Source organism: Melospiza georgiana, chromosome 6 (genome assembly GCF_028018845.1).
Source record: "Melospiza georgiana isolate bMelGeo1 chromosome 6, bMelGeo1.pri, whole genome shotgun sequence".
In the NCBI taxonomy this organism is placed as follows: domain Eukaryota; kingdom Metazoa; phylum Chordata; class Aves; order Passeriformes; family Passerellidae; genus Melospiza; species Melospiza georgiana.
Window position 1 is genome coordinate 57,812,205 of NC_080435.1, and position 19,406 is coordinate 57,831,610.

Here is a 19,406-nt window from a genome sequence, read left to right on the forward strand (position 1 = left end):
AGAAGATGGAGTGAAGAAGAAGAAGAAGAAGGAGAAAGGCTGGACATGCCCAGATCCCTCCATCTTGCCCTCCTGAACCCCCATTCCAAAAAATCCCAAAATCTACTTTTCCACCGTTGATAAATTCACTATCATTCTGCTTAATTTGTCATGGCTTGCAGATCTTCATCTAAGGTTGGTAATTTGCTCCATGGGTCATAATCAAACCCACAGGGGCATCTTGGGCTCTGTGCCAGGGTCTCTGAGCCCCCTGGCAGGGTCTGGGCTGCTCAGCACAGCCAGAGGGATGTTCTGGGTCCTGACAGTGGTGAAGTCTCCATCCCTGGAAGGATTTGAAAAGGGTGTGGAAGTGGCACTTGGAGTTTAATGGTGGCCTTGGCAATGCTGGGTGAAGAGTTGGACTCAATGATCCCAAAGGTCTTCTCCAACCTAAACAAATCTGTGATTGCATAAACCTGTGCAGTCTTGGTCACTATCAGCAGAAGAAGGCTTTATAAAAAACCAACCCCAATTTTAGCCCTATTATTCCAGTGAAATCTGCCTGCAAGGATTAGCTCATTAATTATTTTTTATGGATGTGTGCGAAGGTAGGGAGCTGGTGAAGATGTTCTGCATAAATTCTTTAGGAAGATCCAGGAATGGAGAAATATGGAGTAATTTCTTACAGTGTCATGGCAACCAGCTCTACCCAGAGGAGGCATCCTATCAATTAGGTTAAATAATTACGAACAACATTGAGTAAAATGAAGAAAAACAGCTTAGAATCATGTCAGGTGGGAGGCAGCTGAGCTACTAAACAAAATAAAAAATAAGCTATATCACTTCTGGAAGAATTCAGCAGAGGCTGAAGGCAGATGTGGAGAAGAGAAAGAAATGAAGGGAGTTAATGAGATAGAGAAAAAAAACTTGTGTTGGAAACTTACTCAGATAAAATAAGAAGTGTTTGGGAAAGTCCTTAGTTTTGTTGAAGATTTGTTCTTATTCTTAATTATGCATTGTGAGGAAAAGAATTGATATACACTAGAGGTTTTTTTAACATCCAAACTAATATGTCAATCTTTTCCAGAGAACTGAAAAGTCCTCTCTTTATCATTCTCTTACTCTGCTATTCAGATTTTTCTTTTCACACTACAGTGAAATGAAAAAAAATCCTTCCCTTGTTTTTTCTGCTTGAAAAGTGGGAGAAAATCTTAATTTATTTTAAAAAAACTTTACTTAGATGTTGTAAAAGTAGAACATATTAAAAAAAATAAGACATTTGAATTCTACTTTGACTTTAGAAGGTCTTCTGCAGTTACAAATTCAGACCAAGACTCAGGTTAAGGTGTTATTTATTTTTTTTGCTAAATCTTATCCTCTTTCATAAAATAAAAGCAGCAAAATAATGAAGTGGGAAATAGTAATTTTTAAAACCAAGACTGCACGTCTCAATTTTATAAAAGATTTCATTCTGAATTTCCTAATGAAAAATAGAACAGGGACAATTGACATAAATGATTAAGTGTGGAACTTAATCATAAATGTTTAAGTATGGAACAAAATTGAATAATTTACCTTTCTTTGTAAAATGTATGTATTAATGAGAAATGTGAAGTGACTGTGAAATGATGATGATGATTGTTATTATTCCTAATTCTAACTGTGAATAGGCATGAAGAAAATTAAAATTGTGTCCCAAAGGCCTTTTCTGCTGCCTTTGGGAAATTTCTCATACAGCTTCTCAAAGGAAAATACACTCCTACGTGTTTATTGCCAACCCTAAAACTCACTAACATCAGCAGCTAGTTTTTATTGACCTCAGTGAATTATGGACCACAGCCTCTGGGAAAAATGACTTCAGATTATTATCATTAAGAACTAAAGCAGGTTAGCTTGCAAATTTGGTTCAAAGTGTTTTTATTTAGGTTAGGTAGATGTGTTTTAATGTTATGCTTACTAATATGTGCTCACAGGAACAAGCAGTTGCATAAAATGAGAAATATGTGAAAGATTGTTTTTCCTAGACCATCAACAGAGGAGATGAAGAGGCTCTGCTCCATAGTTAATAAATCTGAATGCCTGAAAAGATTAAAGGAAGTATTTGCAATTTGATCAAACAACTGTGGGGAATAAGATGAACTCCTTTGGGATTGGGTTTGCGAAACTGAATAAAAAATGTAAAGAAAAGAGCTTTGCAAAGTCAACTGCAATTAATAGTTCAGTACAAAATTAATGTACTATACTGCAGAGGCTGGGGGAGAAGCAGGCTGGAAGGCCTGAAGAGATGTGCTAATAGAGGGGTTGTTGAATATCATTTTCCTGGGGTTTGGAGAGTCCATCCTGCAGGGCTTGCAGCAGTTTCTTATAGAAGTAGTTGGTGGTAGGACAGCTCAATGTGAGTGATACTTGCGGGTGTTTAGTAGCATGGAGAAAAGATGAATATATTGCCAAACTCCCCATTCCATGTGCAATGCCTGTTTTTTGTGCAATTTCAGATGTCATTGTCATTATTGGCACACATGACCAGCTATGAGTGCCTTGCAACAGCTGAGAAACGACTGAGGGTGGCAAAATAACTGGGGAGAGACCCTGCAGTCATTGCCTCAGCTCTTAACATGAGAACAAATATGTCAAAGGCATCAAGGCCACTGAAATTAACCTCTTGCATTTGTGGCCGATCTGACTGGTGTGTGAATAAAGAGAGCAAGATGCTCAGTGTTAATGGCACATTCAGGCTACCAGACTGGAAGGCTGAATGTGTCTTTTAGAAACTCATGCTTTCTCCTGCTGCTAAAAGAGTTAATGCTTGAGAGATATCCCATTCCACAACTGTTATAACTGTTGGATCAAATCTTGGTATTTTTATTCTGTCAAATCTCTCGTTTATTTTCACTGGACTTTCAGGGTTGGCTTAGTCACTCTTGGGTAACATCCAAGAGCAGCTTTGTCCTGCTCTGGGAAATAGTCAGTCCTGCTTGTAGTAGAAAGATGATAAAATCTTCCCAATTATTGTGACCTAAGCTGTGATACTGGCATAAAACTAAAAAAATTTTAAAACTATTAAATTTTGCACAGACTTCTATTTTTAACTCACAGTTGTATCTGAATGCAGCTTAGGAGAAGCAAAGAGAAAACTCCCTTGTGCTGCAGATCTGCTGAATCCTGAAATCAGGGTTTTTGGTTTGGTGCAGCAATCCCACCACAGGACTGTGAAAAGCACTGACGAAATTCAGTGTCAGTGCACACAAATGAGTAGGTAGCTATACCTACACAGTAATGTTTTCTAAATTAGCAGCTCCCACTGAGGGATGACTCCTGACTCTTGCTGCTGAGACTCCCTTGAAAATATCGGTGCAATATTCAGTACCAGTCAACGAAAGGCAAATAGGATTCCTGGGCAGGCAATTGAAATTAATGTTGTTGCACCACACTGCACTGCTCTGCAGCAAGATGCTGTAAGATTAAAAAGGGTGTCTGAAAGGTGACAGGAATGAGGCATGGCATGAGGGCTGCAAACACAGAGTGGGGAGTGGTTTAAAAAATCAAGAGTGGAGTGAAGGAGATGGAGAGGAGCAATTACTCACTTTCTACAAAGAGTGGCTGAGGGTGGTCAGTGTAAAGGCTGGGGCAGCCAGGCTTGCAGAATAGCACAAAAAAAAAAATAATGTTGTGATGAGGAAAAAACCCAGAAATGGATTTGTGGAGCGGTATTAGATATTCTGGGTAGAGATGGTCAGTGTGGGTGCAGTCCCTGGGCTCTGTGGGTTTGTGGAAACCTGAAAGGAGTGGCCCAGGGCAGGAGTGCACTCTGCACCTCTTTCTTGAGCTCTTCTCATAAATATCTGGAGGGGGCTGCAGTCAGGGGATGGGTTTTGGCTGGGTGAGCACTTAGTGTGGTGCTGCTTGTCGCATTTATCACTGTACACATCTCTGTGTTCCCATCCCTGGAATCTTGCAGGCACTGTCTGGAACTTTACAGCAAGAACTCCTTGGTCCTACAGAGCAACTTCACTGCAACATCCCAGAGCAAGTACATTTTAGTGAAATGGGACATTTAAAAATGCCATGAAACAGTCATCAAAAAAAGTCGAAGGAAAGTGATAAAATACACTCAATTATTCTCCTCAGACACTCTCCAGACACCAGTGTAATTTCATTGACTTCAGTGAAATTAGTGTTAATGTAGGAATGGAAATGCAGCAAATCTAATTCCAGCATCTTCTTCCTGGAATAGTGAGCAAGAAAACAGAGAGGTAATCAGGTAGAAACAAGTGCTGATCAGAAGGAGTTGGACAGGGAGGAGAGGAGCTCCAGGAGCTGCTGCCAGGAAATAAAGATGCTTTTCCAGTCTCACATAGTCATGGAGAGTTCAGCAATACACTGAGGCCAAAATGAAAAACTAGGCTTTTTTTTTGGTCTTAGTTTGACAGTATATGCAATATTTTGTTTTTCTTTTGAACATTCTCAAACCCCTTCTGCCAGGACAACATTGATGGCTAGCAATGTTTTAGTGTTGGTGGCTAGCTAATCCTGTGCAAACATTTACCTTTGCACAGGACTTTGTGCAGTGTGCTAGCAATGTTTCTAGGAATATTTTTTATTTTTGTTGTTATGGAGAAGGGAATGGTGCAGAGCTGTGGGACTGGTGGAGAGGTAATGTGGAGGTAATGTGAATAGTACAGTACTTGAACAGCTTGTTTCACTGAAAACAGATCTTTTTATAGCCTTTGGAGTGCTGATGTCCAGTTCTACATATAAATTTATAAATAAATATATAAATAAATTATAGCTTTTACTATCTGGCTTCGTGATCCACTGATGAACAATCCAAAAACATTTTTGTGGTGTTGTCTGCCATTTTGCCCTTCACAAGGGTGCTTTTTGTCACTTGGCAAAGGTGAGCAGAGTCTCTGTCAGACCATAGGTGTTCTCTGAAGTGCTGTAAAAACTCCCCAAATATACTGAAATTCAAATCAACATCATTTAGGGAATGAAACCTTTTTCTTAAGCACATTCACCTTCCCTAAAGAGCCTTCTCCCCTGGTAAGAAGTGGTTTTGTGGCAGCTCTCAGTGACTGCCAAGACACAGACCTGTGACAAATGTGATTGTGACTGTGTTCACAGGGGTCTTAGGATGAGGGAAGAGATGAGGATCTGACTCCATGTTTCAGAAGGCTGATTTATTATTTTATGATATATATTATATTAAAACTATACTAAAAGAATAGAAGAAAGGATTTCATCAGAAGGCTAGCTAAGAATAGAAAAAGAAGGAATGATAACAAAAGCTTGTGGCTCGGACTCTCTGTCCGAGCCAGCTGACTGTGATTGGCCATTAATTAGAAACAACCACATGAGACCAACCACAGATGCACCTGTTGCATTCCACAGCAGCAGATAATCATTGTTTACATTTTGTTCCTGAGGCCTTTCAGCTTCTCAGGAGGAAAAATCTCAAGGAAAGGATTTTTCATGAAAGATGTCTGTGACATGCGGTCCCACCAACGTGTCAGGCAGGGGGGGTGGATGTGCTTTGAGTACACAAAGGGTTAATTGGTAGTGCTGAGTGCCACATTGAGAGGCCAGCTTCTTTCCTCCTCCCAGAGGGATGCAGCACAGAGCAGGACATGTGATTTCATGGAGTATAAAAGTGGGGAACGTGCTTGTTTTCACAGTTGGGTTTCATTTGGCGATTGGCTGTTCTACAAGGCAGCCACAGAGGAAGCTCTGAAGAAGCTGTCAGGCTTGGTGACAGCTCAGCATCTGCCACAGTAAATCAATACTGCCATGGAGGACAGGTTCCCAGAGTGAATAATCAAAGTAGAGTAAAGCTAATTCACCTTGAAAGTCTGAAAACATTGGTGTGAAATTTTTTAGACAAAACCAGCATTATTCCAGCAAAAGAGGAGAGGTGCTGAGGCCCAGCCCTGAGCTCTGCCCAAGTGTGGGAGTGGGGAGCAGGCTTCACACCAGTCATGTGCACAAATGTGCTGATAAAATGGAAATCTGGTGCTAATAAATTGGGCAAAAAGGAGTTTGGATTGGCCCTTATTGCTAGCAGTGTGCTAGGAACTCATGGCTTGGTTTTGTGAAAAATATTCGATTGCAATGTAAACTGAGGGTGTGTGTGAAGATAATGAATGTTTAACTTTTTTTTAGGCTCTTAAGACTCTTTTTTTTTGCATCAAAATGTGATTTTCTTCCATTGTTCAGGTTTCTAATATTTAAAATTAAAAGACTGTAGGAAAAAATGTTTTGCTGTGGATGGTTTTAGTTTTATAAAACCTAGAGGTGAATTGTTTCAACTTTCTGTAAGACTTTTTTTTTTCCATTGGTTTTAGTGTAAACATGTCTGGGAAGAGAAATTTAATCAGAGCTAATCTGTCAGCATCAGATGGAAACTTTTGGATACAAAAGTTGTCTAAGCTCTGTCTAGAAGTGCTGAATTTGCTGGGTAGAGAATTAAAGTGCTTCTGTAGATGACTTAGATAAGTAAGAAATATTATTCTTGAGTTCAGTGAAGCAGTTTTGTGGTCATTTTATGAAGCAGAATTACTCTGAAAATAATAGGATGGAAACATCATCTCCAAATTTGAGGCTTTTAATATTAAGGGTTAAGTACTTAATTTTGTTCCTAAAAATAATCTAAAACTACTCACAAAAACCCATCTTCACACAGAGTTCCGGCTGAGTTCTACTGAATGGAAGCAATATTGCTTTAGCTGTTCTCTGTCTCATTAATATTTTCATACAGATCTTGTATAAATACTCACTCTTGTGGTAACAGGGGTGTTTACCACATCTCTCAGGGCTCTACATGGCCTGTATTTTATAGCTGGAATAATTCCTTTAATTGTCCCAAATCCATTCTTGTTATTTGTGTTAAGATAAAACTGAACATTTAAGCAAATGAACAAGCAAAATTGGATTTTAAAGAACTAGAAAGAATGAGCAAATTAGAAGACTCAAAGGAAAATTTGCACCTGCCAAAATTCTGAGCCCACTGATGTTTTACATTCACCTTCACACTGTGTATGTGTGTATGTACATATATATATATGTATATTTATGAGTATCTAAACCACACCAGTGCACAGATTTATACAGCACAAACTTCTGCACTGGCATACACATAAAAAAAGAGCTCAGGAGCACAGAGCTAGAGGCATCTTTTCATACAGTGCAGTACTTTGAAGGTATGTTTACAAACTTTCCATTATATTTTAACAAGACAGGCAATTTAGGTGGTGTTCTCAGTGTGCAAATGATGTTTTGGCATCCTGCCTCCAGCAACATTGCTATCCTGAGTTCATCTTAACGTGACAAGAACTTGGTGTCCCACTAAAAAAAAATAAAAAATCCTTTAAAAGTATTAAAGGGAAAAAAAAAATCAACAAGAGAAAAAAGCCTCACTGCTCAAATCCAGCAAGGAGCTGTGAAGTCATTTCACACAGGGATACTGACAGCTGCCAGTTTTGCTCAGGAAACTTTTTTCTTTGAGATGATCCCTTTGGTTCCTGTGCTACAGTTCAGTAGTGTTGGAGACCCTTTGTGTCCTGTGCTTGTTATTGGTGACAGGTTTGACACACTGAGGCACAGAGAGCCAGGCTCAGGATGGTTTTGATCCCTGGGTCTTAGTTCTGGACAGTAACAAGAGTAAGGACAGCACTCTGGAATTATTTTTTTGATGGAGAATGGAAAGAGAAAGATTCATGTGATAGGTGGATGCTTGTCTGACAGACACAATTCAGCTTTTCCTGAAATACTGGAGAGATTTGCATGGAAATGAGGCAATGTTGGAGATAATATTTTAAATGGAGAAGATGATAAATAAGGATGGAGCAAATTGTGCTAGAGGCACAGAAGTTGCTGGAATTTTTGATGAATGTAATTCTCATGAACTTTGGTTAACTTCTGCTTCTCTACTTTCCTCCTGCACCCACTGTAATTACTTTAGGGAAGTGATTGTGTTTTAATTACCATTTACCTTTGCACAGGATTTTGTGCAGTGTGTAAAATGCTAGACATGCCATTTGGAAAGGAGGTGATGGCTTTTTGAAGAAACAGGAATTATGAAACATTATTATAAGACATGGTTTCACTCATTTCACTAGTTATTTCTTATCTGTGTTTGTGTCACGCTGTTCTGCTAAATGGTGAGTTAAATATTCCTGCCCCAACTGTCATCCTTAGAAGCTGTGATCCATTAAACCTAAATTCTATTGCATATCAAATGTGTAAAAGAAGCCCTAATCAGCCTTTTACTTCTGAGCTCTTAGAGGGAAAGATTCTAGAATTAAGGCCTTTTCACTGCAAAATAAGGATTTTTCCAGCAAAGTGATGTTTTTACCATTCAGTTAACACAGGGTACTGCTGGTTGCCCTGCTGCCTGTTGTGGTGTAATTGCCACCATTTTTCAGGCTGTGCCTTCCCATATGTTGCTTAACACCCTTGACTAATGTGATGAGGAAGAAGCAGACCCTGGCAGTCCCAGACCTGTAAGGCTTTCAGATGGAAAGAAATGCAGGAAATTCGATCCAGATACCAACAGGAACCCACTGAGCTTGTGCAGGGCTCTCTTTCTGATGGCTGGCACTGTTTCTCAGGTGAAAGAATAAAGTAATTTGATAGCCTGAGGTGGCTGTGGAAGGCGATGTTGGGCAGGGAATGTGTGTGCAAACTGATTTGAAGCTGCTTAGCATCAGACCTGGGAGCCCTTGGCCCCTCATCCTCAGGGGTCGAAATGAGGAATTTCATTGTCAGTGCTGCTGAATGACCTTAGCCAACTCCAGCTCTTGTCCATCACTGCCACGGGACTGGAAGCCAGTCTCACTGATAGCTGTGGACAATGGTGGCTTTAATTTAAGACTGTGTTTTGCAATGCCATCTCAGCCACTCTTGGCTTGCAGCTCTGTGCAAAAGTGCAGGTGGTCAGGTCATCACGTCTGCATGGTAGTGTGGCATTGGAGCTTTAAACTATGTTCCATTAGCTGAGTGTGCTCATGGAAAAAAACCAAACAGAAAGCTCTCAGGTTCACCATTTAAACATTAGTGACTGACCATACAAGTGCAGTTGAAAGCCTTCATTTTAATAAAAATTTTTACATAAGGAATGCCAAATGCCCAACTGCCTCCAAAGCAGCTGTCCCTCCCTTCTGTGCAGTGCCCCTGCAAGGGGAAAAACAGTGGAAGCTCCTACACTTTGCTACTGATAGTCATCTAATTTACATATTCATAAAGTTCTTGTCAAGCAAATATCAATGTTAACAGGGATTTTACAGGCTTATCTTTTCTATCACTATCATCTTAATTTAGGATTTGCACTGCTGTAGTATCAGGAAGGTTTAAAATAAAGCCTGGATGTGGCACTGGGTGCCATGGTTTAGCTGAGGTGTTGGGGCATGGGTTGGACTCAATGATCTTTATTGGTCTCTTCCAACCCAGTGATTCTGTGAATTCTATGGAGCTGCTGGGCCAGGAAAGCAGGGTTGGATGTCAGCTGGACCCAGGAGGAGCTGTGCATGTTGTGTGGCTGCAGAGTGGGATGTAGGAATGCCACCCAATGCAGGACACACATCTGGGCCAGGCTGCTGGTGGGATCAGACTGGAACCTGCAGTCATGGTGGGCTTTTGACCAGACACAGCTGTGTGCAACTCCCCCCTGATTTCAGATGGTTTTGGTGAGGAGTTCAGAGCTGAATTTCATGCCTGAATCTAGAGCTTTGCCCATTAGGTTCTCCTCTGCAAGGTGGGTGTGACAATGCACACTTATGGGAGGATAAAGACATTGGATGATGTGTCATGGGCTGCAGGGGTAATTGGAGGAAAGTTTTTTTTTTTTAATGCTTTGGATGGTTTTAGAAGAAAAATGTAAAAGTTAGTGTGCTCTGGTGTTGGCATCTCCCTGTAAATGGGGAAAAACAGTGATTGAACACTGATGTAAAACATTCCTGGGATGGGGGAGAGCATTTTAACAGCAAAATATTTAGTGGGGCCAAGGATTTAGAATCAGGGTTGGCCTTTTGAAGAGCTGTAAAACCACGGGGCTGTGTTGGTGCTTTCACAGGCACAGCTGGCAGACAGGAGTGTCCCTGAGGGGGAGAGGTGGGAGGCTGGGGCTGGCATCAAAGAAGTGCTAAAAAACAGTGATGGGGGAAGGGGGCTTAGCAGGATTATTTTCTCCCAAGTAGTAACTTGGTTGAAATGTGTTGGTGGATCTGAGGAAAGCTATTTCTGTTAAGAAAGTGGCAGCTTTTTGCTGCTGCTGCAGCATCTCAGCGAGGCTGTTTGAGATGTAGGAGATGGCCACTGCCTGGTGTTTCACCAAACAGAGCCTGCAAACATTTTGCAGTCTGAGCAGATGTATTAAGGTGAGGTGGAAAGAAATAACAGAAAACTGCTCAGCTTCTAAAAACATAAATAAGATATTTGGGTATTGGGTTTCTCTCTATTTATATTTAGTAAATTGTAGTGGTTTGAGCCTGTCTGGATGCCAGACACTCACCTTGTTCCTGTCACATATTCTCACCCTTTTCTTCTCTGGCTGCAGTTACATCTGCACAATACCTTTTTTTTTTTTCTTTGTTATTCTTAAATATGATACCACAGAGGTGTTACCATCATTTCTAATTGGCCCAGCCTTGGCCAGTGGCACATCTGTCCTGTCATTTGCTCTGCTGGACATGGAGGAATCTTCCAGCAGCTTCTCACAGATGCCACCCCTGTGTACACAGAAGCCACCCTCTCAGTACCAAAATTAGGCTATGCAAACCCAGTGCAAAAAAATATATGTTGGAGTTCTTATTTAATCTCTCCTGAATGATAGAAATTTAATAATACTTACCTTAAAATCTTGCAGGAATAGCTAATTTCAAAAATTAGTTGAAGAAGAAGTTTCTGGTAGCCTCAACATGCAGAAATGAAAATCTATATTTTTCCATGATCACTGCCTCACAGAATTGTTTAAGTTGGAAAAGACCTCTATGGTCATATTGAGTCCAACCATTAACACAGCGCTGCCCAGCCCACCACCAAACCATGTCCCCAAGTGCCACATCTGCTGTCACTTAAATCCCTTCAGGGATGGTGACTCCACCACTGCCCTGGGCAGTCTGTTCCACTGCAGGACACTGTAAATAAAGTTTTCCTAATTTCCAATCTAACTCTCCCTTGGCACAACTTGAGGCCGTTTCCACTTGTCCTGTTGACTGATGTTTGGCAGAAGAGGCTGGTGCCTCCTCACTAATCTTTACAATTACAGTTTAGAGGAACATTGTATATGCTTGGATTAATAATATTCCAGGACATAAGGAAAATCAGATCTCTCAATTAAACCTTCAGTTCCTTAAGGCAGATGTTCCTATCTGGATGTATTTAGCATACAGTCAGGATAATAGGAGATCTGAAATGCTTTGGGATTATTTAGGTAAGTCTGAGTAATTTTTTCTTCCAGAAAGTTCCTTATTTTTAAATAGGCTAAAACATTTATGTAACACCATTGCTAAATCATTCAGAAATGTTTTATAAAAGTACAAATGCAATAACATTTTATATGTAAAAATATATAGTACTTGGGTACTTGTATGTAATTTTGGGGAGATTTTCCACACTTAAGAGTAAAAATAGAAACTACAATTATAGTTGAACCACTTACCTCACCTTTAGGACTGAGAAAAAATATTTCTGCATCATTACACCAAATTTATTGCTATAAAATTTAGTGAAGACTGTTCCAGATCTACACACATAGAACAATTGAGTTAATGAGTGTTGCATGACTGTAGGAACATAACAGGAAATGTTTGGAGAAATTCAAGTCATTATAGAGAAGGCGAATAAATGCAGTTTGACCTAAGCAGTCTTTTAATGAAATTGGATAATTTCACCTTCAACCTCGTCTTTCCTGTTTATTGTAAATGGAGAGACTAAATTAAAACTATTGAGTTTTAAGTGTATGAATAACTTCAGAGATTTCTTTAGAGGTTGTTTAAATACTTTAACTGTAAAGAGAGGCACAGCATTATATTTTCTTTCCTTTCAGAACCTTTTGCACATGTTTTTTACTGCCAATTCCACCTGCCAAAAATAATTAAAATACAGCAAAAGTGAAATGCCCTTGGTAGTGCTTATCTGCCTTTGTTTTTTTTTTATAGGTGAGGGGTAAGACTCACACTTGTCACTTCAATATTTTCTCATTAAATAGAGATTCTCTGACAAATCTTCACTTGCTTATTATGGACAAAATGGGCTATTGATGGAGAGCCTTAACCCATTGAAGGTGCCAGCAGCATTAGATGCTTGTCAGCATCTCCAGAGTTCTGTTGCATACCAAGGCCTGCAAAATTATAAAATCAGCTTTTTATAAATGACTTCCTTTTGTAGTTATCATGTAGAGAGCAGGGATGAGGAGAGTATTTACAGAGAGAGGTAAATTATGAAAAATCTTCTCTCCCCCCAAAACCTGTGGGCATGGGGGGAGCACCAGGAGTGAGGAGAGCCTTTGAGGAACAGCTCCAAAGCTGTGAACATCTAAGCAGGTTCCCTTCAACTCTTTGCCAGGGATCCCCTATGCAGTAACCTGTGAGAGAAGTGGGGTATTTGGATGAGGAAAGGAAGGCTTTGGTTTCCAACAGAGAAACAATGCTGAGTTTGTCTGTGCAGACTCCACAGCCTGGTGGATTCTGGCTTCCTGAGGTATTGCTGGGTGCTGTTTACAGGGATTTTGTGTGCTTGATTCAATGATTTATTCTACCCATAATTTCTTGAAGAAACTTTTTTTTTTTAAGTACAACTTTCCCAGGACACTATATTATGAGACACAGAACTAGAATTTGTTCTCTGGCTTTATATTTTTCTACAAATCCTCTTTGCCAAGAGGAGGTAATAGGTGCCAGTTGCTTCAGACAAGCTGTTTCCCCCATGGCATCCTTAGCTGTTTCCAGCCTGGCAGGTGACAGAGTTGCATCTCTTTGTGCCAGTCTTGCAGGGCACATTTTCAATCAGCCTGTGTGCTCTGGGTAGGTCTGCATGGCCAGCTGGGTTGTAGGCATTGGATTTGCAGGTGCAGTCTAGCTGTAGTTAGAGGTTGTAGGAATTCTGCAGAAAGACAGCATTTTGGGGGCAATTGGGGCTTCTCTATACATTTATAATGATTTGCAGTAACATCTAACATCAGGGATATTGTGCCCTCACATACCTGATGAGTGCATGATAAATCAGCAACTGCTCAAAAGGATGAGGGATGTTGCACTTAAGAGAAGTGATATTTCATCAGGTTTGTCCTGCTGCAGAAGTCCAAAAGAGCAGAGAAAGCTAAAGAAATTTAAAAAGTCATGTGGCATTCATCCATCTAAACTTTCTTATAATCCATGTGCTTGTACTCTTAAGTGTTGATATATGTCTGAATGAATACAGAGGTATAGAAATTTTTTCTGTAGCTTGCAGATTTGACACAGCAATCAGAAAAGCGAGGAAAAAACCTGCTCTTGCAGCATCACACAGACTGCTATTCTGCTCTGTTTTCTTAAACAGAAATCTTGTGTTCATTTGTGCTACACCTTGTGTGACTTTGTTGGGTTTGAATCCTGTATTTGTGATGAACTTCGACATCTGATTTCTAGCTGGACACATAAATATCACAGTGTGAAATGGGAGTACAGTTCTTCTATTAGATAGGTTTTAGGAGAACACCATGTTGCTTTAAAAATGCCACCTCTCACATAGGGGTGATGTACAATAGTAAATTGGTTTGAAACAAAGTGAGATTTCTGGAATGAGGTAGAAATGGGTTGTGTAGAGGGAAGACATTAAGCACTGAGTGATAGAAGGCATTTTTTCCTTTCACAGTGGTTTATTTCTTACCATTTGTAGGCTGCAGTTGTTTTGGGTTTTTTTTTTTAAGCAATATGGAAATGCATAACTGAATTCTGCTATAAAGTATGTCTGAGCAAAGATTATTAAAAATGACAGGCACATTTCTGTGTATTTGATAATGTCAAAAACAGAAGTAGTGCAGCACACTGGTATTATGAGATACCAGAATATTTCTCTTTTCTGAAAAGTCTGTAATGTCTAATGTTAGAGTGTAAACCATAAACTTCTCTGACATTATCTTTGAATTATGATTAGCATTTAATAGAGCATACATATATATTTTCAATTTATTTTTTTTCCAGCTCTTCTTTATGCAACTATTTTTGGAAACGTCACCACCATTTTCCAGCAAATGTATGCCAACACCAACCGGTACCACGAGATGCTGAACAATGTGAGGGATTTCCTAAAATTATATCAAGTCCCAAAAGGCCTTAGTGAAAGAGTCATGGATTACATTGTCTCAACCTGGTCCATGTCTAAAGGAATTGACACAGAAAAGGTATGAGTACCTGAGGTAACACTTTAGATAGCAAGAGTTTGTGTCCATTGTGTGCTTTCTTCTGTATAGCAGCTTATAATTTACTAACAAATTCTTATCTGCATGCTACACCTTTATTATGTCTGTGTTTGGAAAAAAAAAATTGTTGTTTTTAGAGTGGACTGTTTTGCTGCTTTGAATGTATGCCTTTATTTTTCATTGTGGTAAATGTTTTCTGCTTTCCTTCCAGTCTTGCTTTGTCTAAATGCTAAATAATTTTAATGTATTTAACTATTGAAATCAATGAAAAATTGGTCTTCAAATTAGCCCAAGAACATAGTTTGGTGTCTAAACTACATCTGTATTTTCCTGAGAAGTATTGGCATCTGTGCATTGCAATTAAATGAGTTTGATTGGCTTGGACCTTTTGCTGATGCCCAGGCCATAGACATATCCATCAGCATAATTAGTATAAGATTTAATGGCAGTAGAGATTGATCTCCCTGAGCTCAAATCTCTGGAATAGCACTTTGGCCCTTTGGTAGGGAGGCACAGAGAATGTGATACCCTTGGCATCCATGTCCTGCAGGACTTTAGCCCTCAGAAGGAACTGATCATTTAGGTTTCTTCAAAAGCTCGTTTAAGAAGATCATCTTTGGAGAGTGATTCATCATGTGCCAGGGCTGACCTCATGGCTTGTCCTCAAGAATTCTCTTTCTGCACTGCATGTGCAGTGAGCCTGTCCAGCCTTGGGTATTTCTGAGAGCTGAAGTCAGATGAGAGAAGGGCTCCAGCTGCAATGCCTTGAACATAAGGCAAGATAAAACAGCTTTAGGTTCAGATTTTTGTTCAGTGAGGATCAGCCATGCTCCTGTGGCTCCTGTAGACCTGGTACACGTCAGCTTAAATTAGGCAGTCAAGCTCCAGTATCCATGACTTCCCTCCTGAGAACTTAAAGGCCAAGGGTCCAAAGGAGTTAAGGAAGAGTCATGACAGATGACAGATGACTCTTGAAATGTGCTTGCAGAGCTTTAAAGTTCTTTCTTCAGTTGAATCTCTGGTGCAATATGGGAGGGTGGTGCAGATTGTTCAGGTATTCCAGGATGAAATCTCTGCACAGAAAAATTTAGTCTTACATCATGTTTTTGCAACACCAGTTCTCTGATTTATCATCTGCTATGAAATTCAGTTTACCACTACAAATACAACTACTTTAAGTAACAAAAATCTTTATTTCTCTGATTCTTGTGCTTCGGTATGCCACATTCTTTAATATGTTAACTTCTTATACACTAATACCCTAACTTCCTAATCCTGATTTACAAGTGTTAAAAGTGAGCTTTTCTATTCTAAACTCCTGTAAATGCATTCAGTCCTACTGTATAAACTTCCAACTACATGAAAATTCAACTGCCATTTGCATTTATCTCCTTGCTATTAAGCCAGAGTCCTGTGCTACTCCACTACAGTTTCATTAGATTTTAATGATGCTTTGCAGTTAATTAGGAGAACCTATGCTTTAATTACTGAAATTTCCTACCATAGTTTCCGCGTGTCTGGTTTTATAGATGATAAAAACACAGTTAGAGCCCTAATCTCTGACTCATGGCAAGCATTGTTCTCTGGTCTGTAAGATGGAGTGGCTGCTTAGCTAGATAATTAATTTACCTGTAAAATCTGTGACTTAGGTTTTTAACAATTTTCCCTTGGTGAAGACTTGCCTAAACCTAGGCCTGGATGCAAACCCAGTTTAAAACAGTGGAAGGATTTCAGGAACCTCTGCATCTGGACATCAGTAGTTGAACTAATGGAGCTTCCCAGAAAAGCCCATGGTACAGAAGAACAGAGACAAGAGAAACGTAAGAACTTGAGCACTGGGTTGGATATTTTGGTATTTTGTGTCCCTTACAGCCTGCAAAAGTCTGCAAAAGCAGCAGCTCCAGTGGCCTGTAGTGCCTGCACAGAGCAGCTCAGGGGCTGGATGAGGGCAAGGACAAGGCAGTTTGCTTTCTGCTTTCTGCAAAAGCTTTGCCTTTAGCAAAAGCTTGGGAAGCTGTGTTGCAGCCAGCCTTACATTTATCTCCACTCAGGAAGGTGTCGTGATGTACATCACCCAAACCATTGCAAATTAAAGCTGAAAAATCGTAGAAACAGAGGTACAGTCCTAGAGATTGGTCATCTAGGGTGGGAGGTTTCTCTTGCCTCAGGCCTTTCATTAACCCTTCAAGCCTTGCTGTAACACCCTCTGCACTTAACTTACATCCAAACCTAGAGCAGCCAGAGGGTGGGAGCAGAGGGACCCCGAGGTACCCAGTGTCACATCAGATTTATTTTTGTGGCTACACAAAAATTTTTGTGGCTAATGACCTGCAGCTGAGCTCCTGAGTCCAGACAATGCTCCAGCTTGGAAGAGGGGATTTTCTTCCAGGTCTAGGATTGCTTCTCTGCACTCCTTCTTCTGGCAGCCTGGACCTGACCTTAGAGGTTTCTGCAGTTTCATTTTCAAAGCTCCAGCAATGACATTCTGAGCAGTCTGTTGTAAGGATATATTTGCATCACATGATTTCCCATTTTCCTTAATTTTTATGAACTTTTCATTAAGCTTCTTATTATCTTGCAAAACACACATGTGCTCATGACACAGCATAATTACTGAGGAATTTCAGCTTTTAATTTTTCATCAGAGAGATCAGACAATTTCTATAATCCAAGGATGTTTTTCAACCTAACATATTACATCCTAAATTGTTCCACATATATCTCCATGGTCACACTGGAGTGTGTTTTGGGACATCATTTGCCCCAAATTTGTAATACATTTAATTCAGTCACCCAGCATGTTAAAATGACTGTGTTTTGAATCCCAAATTTAAAGAAAAGAAGAAAGAATGAGTTTTTTAGGAGTATTACAATAGATTTCTGTGGTGTTGGACAATCCCAGCATTGATGGAACAAGAGGTAACGCGGTTCTTTGATAATTAAAGATTTTAAATTATTGTGCTTGAAATCAAAATATAAGTTAAAAACTTGATTGAAATTACTACCACTTCACATTTGTTGATTTGCTGTCTCAATTATTTATCCCTGAATAGCACATTCAGTGTGCAGTCCCAAAGAAGATTTTGGCCAAAAGTGAAGAGTCCTTACATGAGAACTGAAGGCAAAATGGAAATTAGAGTGAAGGAGGTTAAGTTAAGATCTAGTCCTTGCTGTCTGTGTAGCAGGCTGTCCTGACAAGAATTGAAAACCTCAGTGTGTTTTCCTTGTATGTGGAAGAGGATTTGGTCTCCCACACTGAAGTGGAGGTGCTTTAAGCTCAGAATTTTGGCTTCCCTGATCTCCTTGGGAATAACTCATCTTCAAATCTTGCCCTCAGACCACATTGCTTCAGCCTGTCTCTGAGTGCTCACAAACAAGGAATTAACAATGACACTAAAAGCATTAGCATATTTATTATTATTACCTAAGGGGAAGCAATTGGCCTCTGATCCATAATCTTAAATCACTTAAACATGAGAGCCCTCCTCTGACAGCTGGGTGAGATATGTAATACATGGACACTTATATCCTGGTGTGACTGTGGCTCAAACAAGATGGGATTTTTTTAAAAATTTTTTTTAATGTTTCGTGATGCAGATTTTGGGGTTATTCATCTAATAACGAGCAGGGTTAAAAACCTGACAAAACTTTTAATATATAAAAGCTTTTATATATTAAGCAATATCTCTCATCCATCAGAACCTGGGATTGTTTTGTGAGAGGTAAAAGAGGCAGTGCTTTATGTGTATGTGACCATTTTAAAGTAGATTAAAAAAAATCTTTGCAGAAATAATTTGGTATATGAAATACACTGAATTCAGATATCTTAGTTTTTATGAAAATATCCAGGCAGCAAGTGAGAAATTTATAGATACTAGCTCTTCTGTAAGAAATAGGTCATTATCCAGGAAAGCAGAACAACCATTAACTAACATGCAGATGTCTCAAGGTCTTATCTAATGATAACACTCTGAAATGTCTGTAAAGCCCAAAGATTTTCTCATCTTGACCTTTGTGCTGTTGTATGGCTTACAATTTGCTCAGAAGGCAATTAAATAAATGTCTGTCATGTTTTAACAGTAGTTTCCTTCAGAAAAGCCATAGGTTGAATGAGAAAAAAGTAATCCTATTTAGTTTCAACCTGAACATCAATGGCAATTGGGATAATGAAAGCCAATTCCACATTGCACTGGCTGAAATGGAAGTCACAGGAACATAACACAGTATTAGAATTATTCACTGCTAAGCTTACATAATGGAGATGGGTTTATGTTAAATAGACACAGGTTGTAACTTCATTAAACCTGAATCTACATGAGGACAGTGCAGCTTATTCATGTTTGTTGTTAATAAAAGCTTCAAGAGATGTAGAAATAATTAGTGAAACCCTGGGACAAATTGAGGAATCAGGCTGCCATTCCTGCCATGTCCATCACACCGAGGTGCCCATAAGTGCTGGCTGGATTTCCTTGTGGATGACCAGGAGTAGAAGCCTGCCAAGCTTTGTGGCCAAAGAGAACTTCCACAACATTACCTGGGACAGCTGCACACAGTTCCCTGCTGGGAAGGGCAGGTAAAAATCGTTTGGACAAACATTTTTGTTTTGCTGTAGAGGCTGCAGAGGTCGTTGGTCGTTCCTTGCAGATCGGGATGAGGTGAACAAGGAGTTGTGGCTCACCTCCCAGAGCTGAGCTAGGAACAGGTACAGTTGGAATCCACAGATCTCTGGAGAGTGGGAGGCAGGAGAGATGCTCAAAATGTCACTGCCCTTCCCATGGGTCTGTGAACAGGGCCTGTGCACTGGTAGAGCTTTCTGTTTCCCCTTTATGGATTGTTTGCCTCCTGTATGCACTCTGCAGGACCAGGAGAGAGTATTCACAGTTATCTCTGCCTCTTGCATGTAATATCTTGGGATTAATATGGAATAAATGGTGAACTTGTCATGCCTGAGGAGATGCCAGGGCTATGGAGTTGCTCATGAGCTTAATTCCTGAGGGAGTAAGTCCCTGAGTGGATGGGCCAGGCAATTTCCTGG

General features: G+C 39.9%; 1 protein-coding gene across 1 annotated transcript in view; it reads left to right on the forward strand.

The window, feature by feature from the left end:
- KCNH5 (potassium voltage-gated channel subfamily H member 5) overlaps positions 1-19,406 on the forward strand; it is a 158,139-nt gene that overhangs the window by 85,863 nt on the left and 52,870 nt on the right. Inside the window, exon 8 of the mRNA XM_058025628.1 lies at positions 14,154-14,353. Coding sequence (XP_057881611.1) covers positions 14,154-14,353 — 200 coding nt within the window. The remainder of the gene's footprint in view (positions 1-14,153; positions 14,354-19,406) is intronic.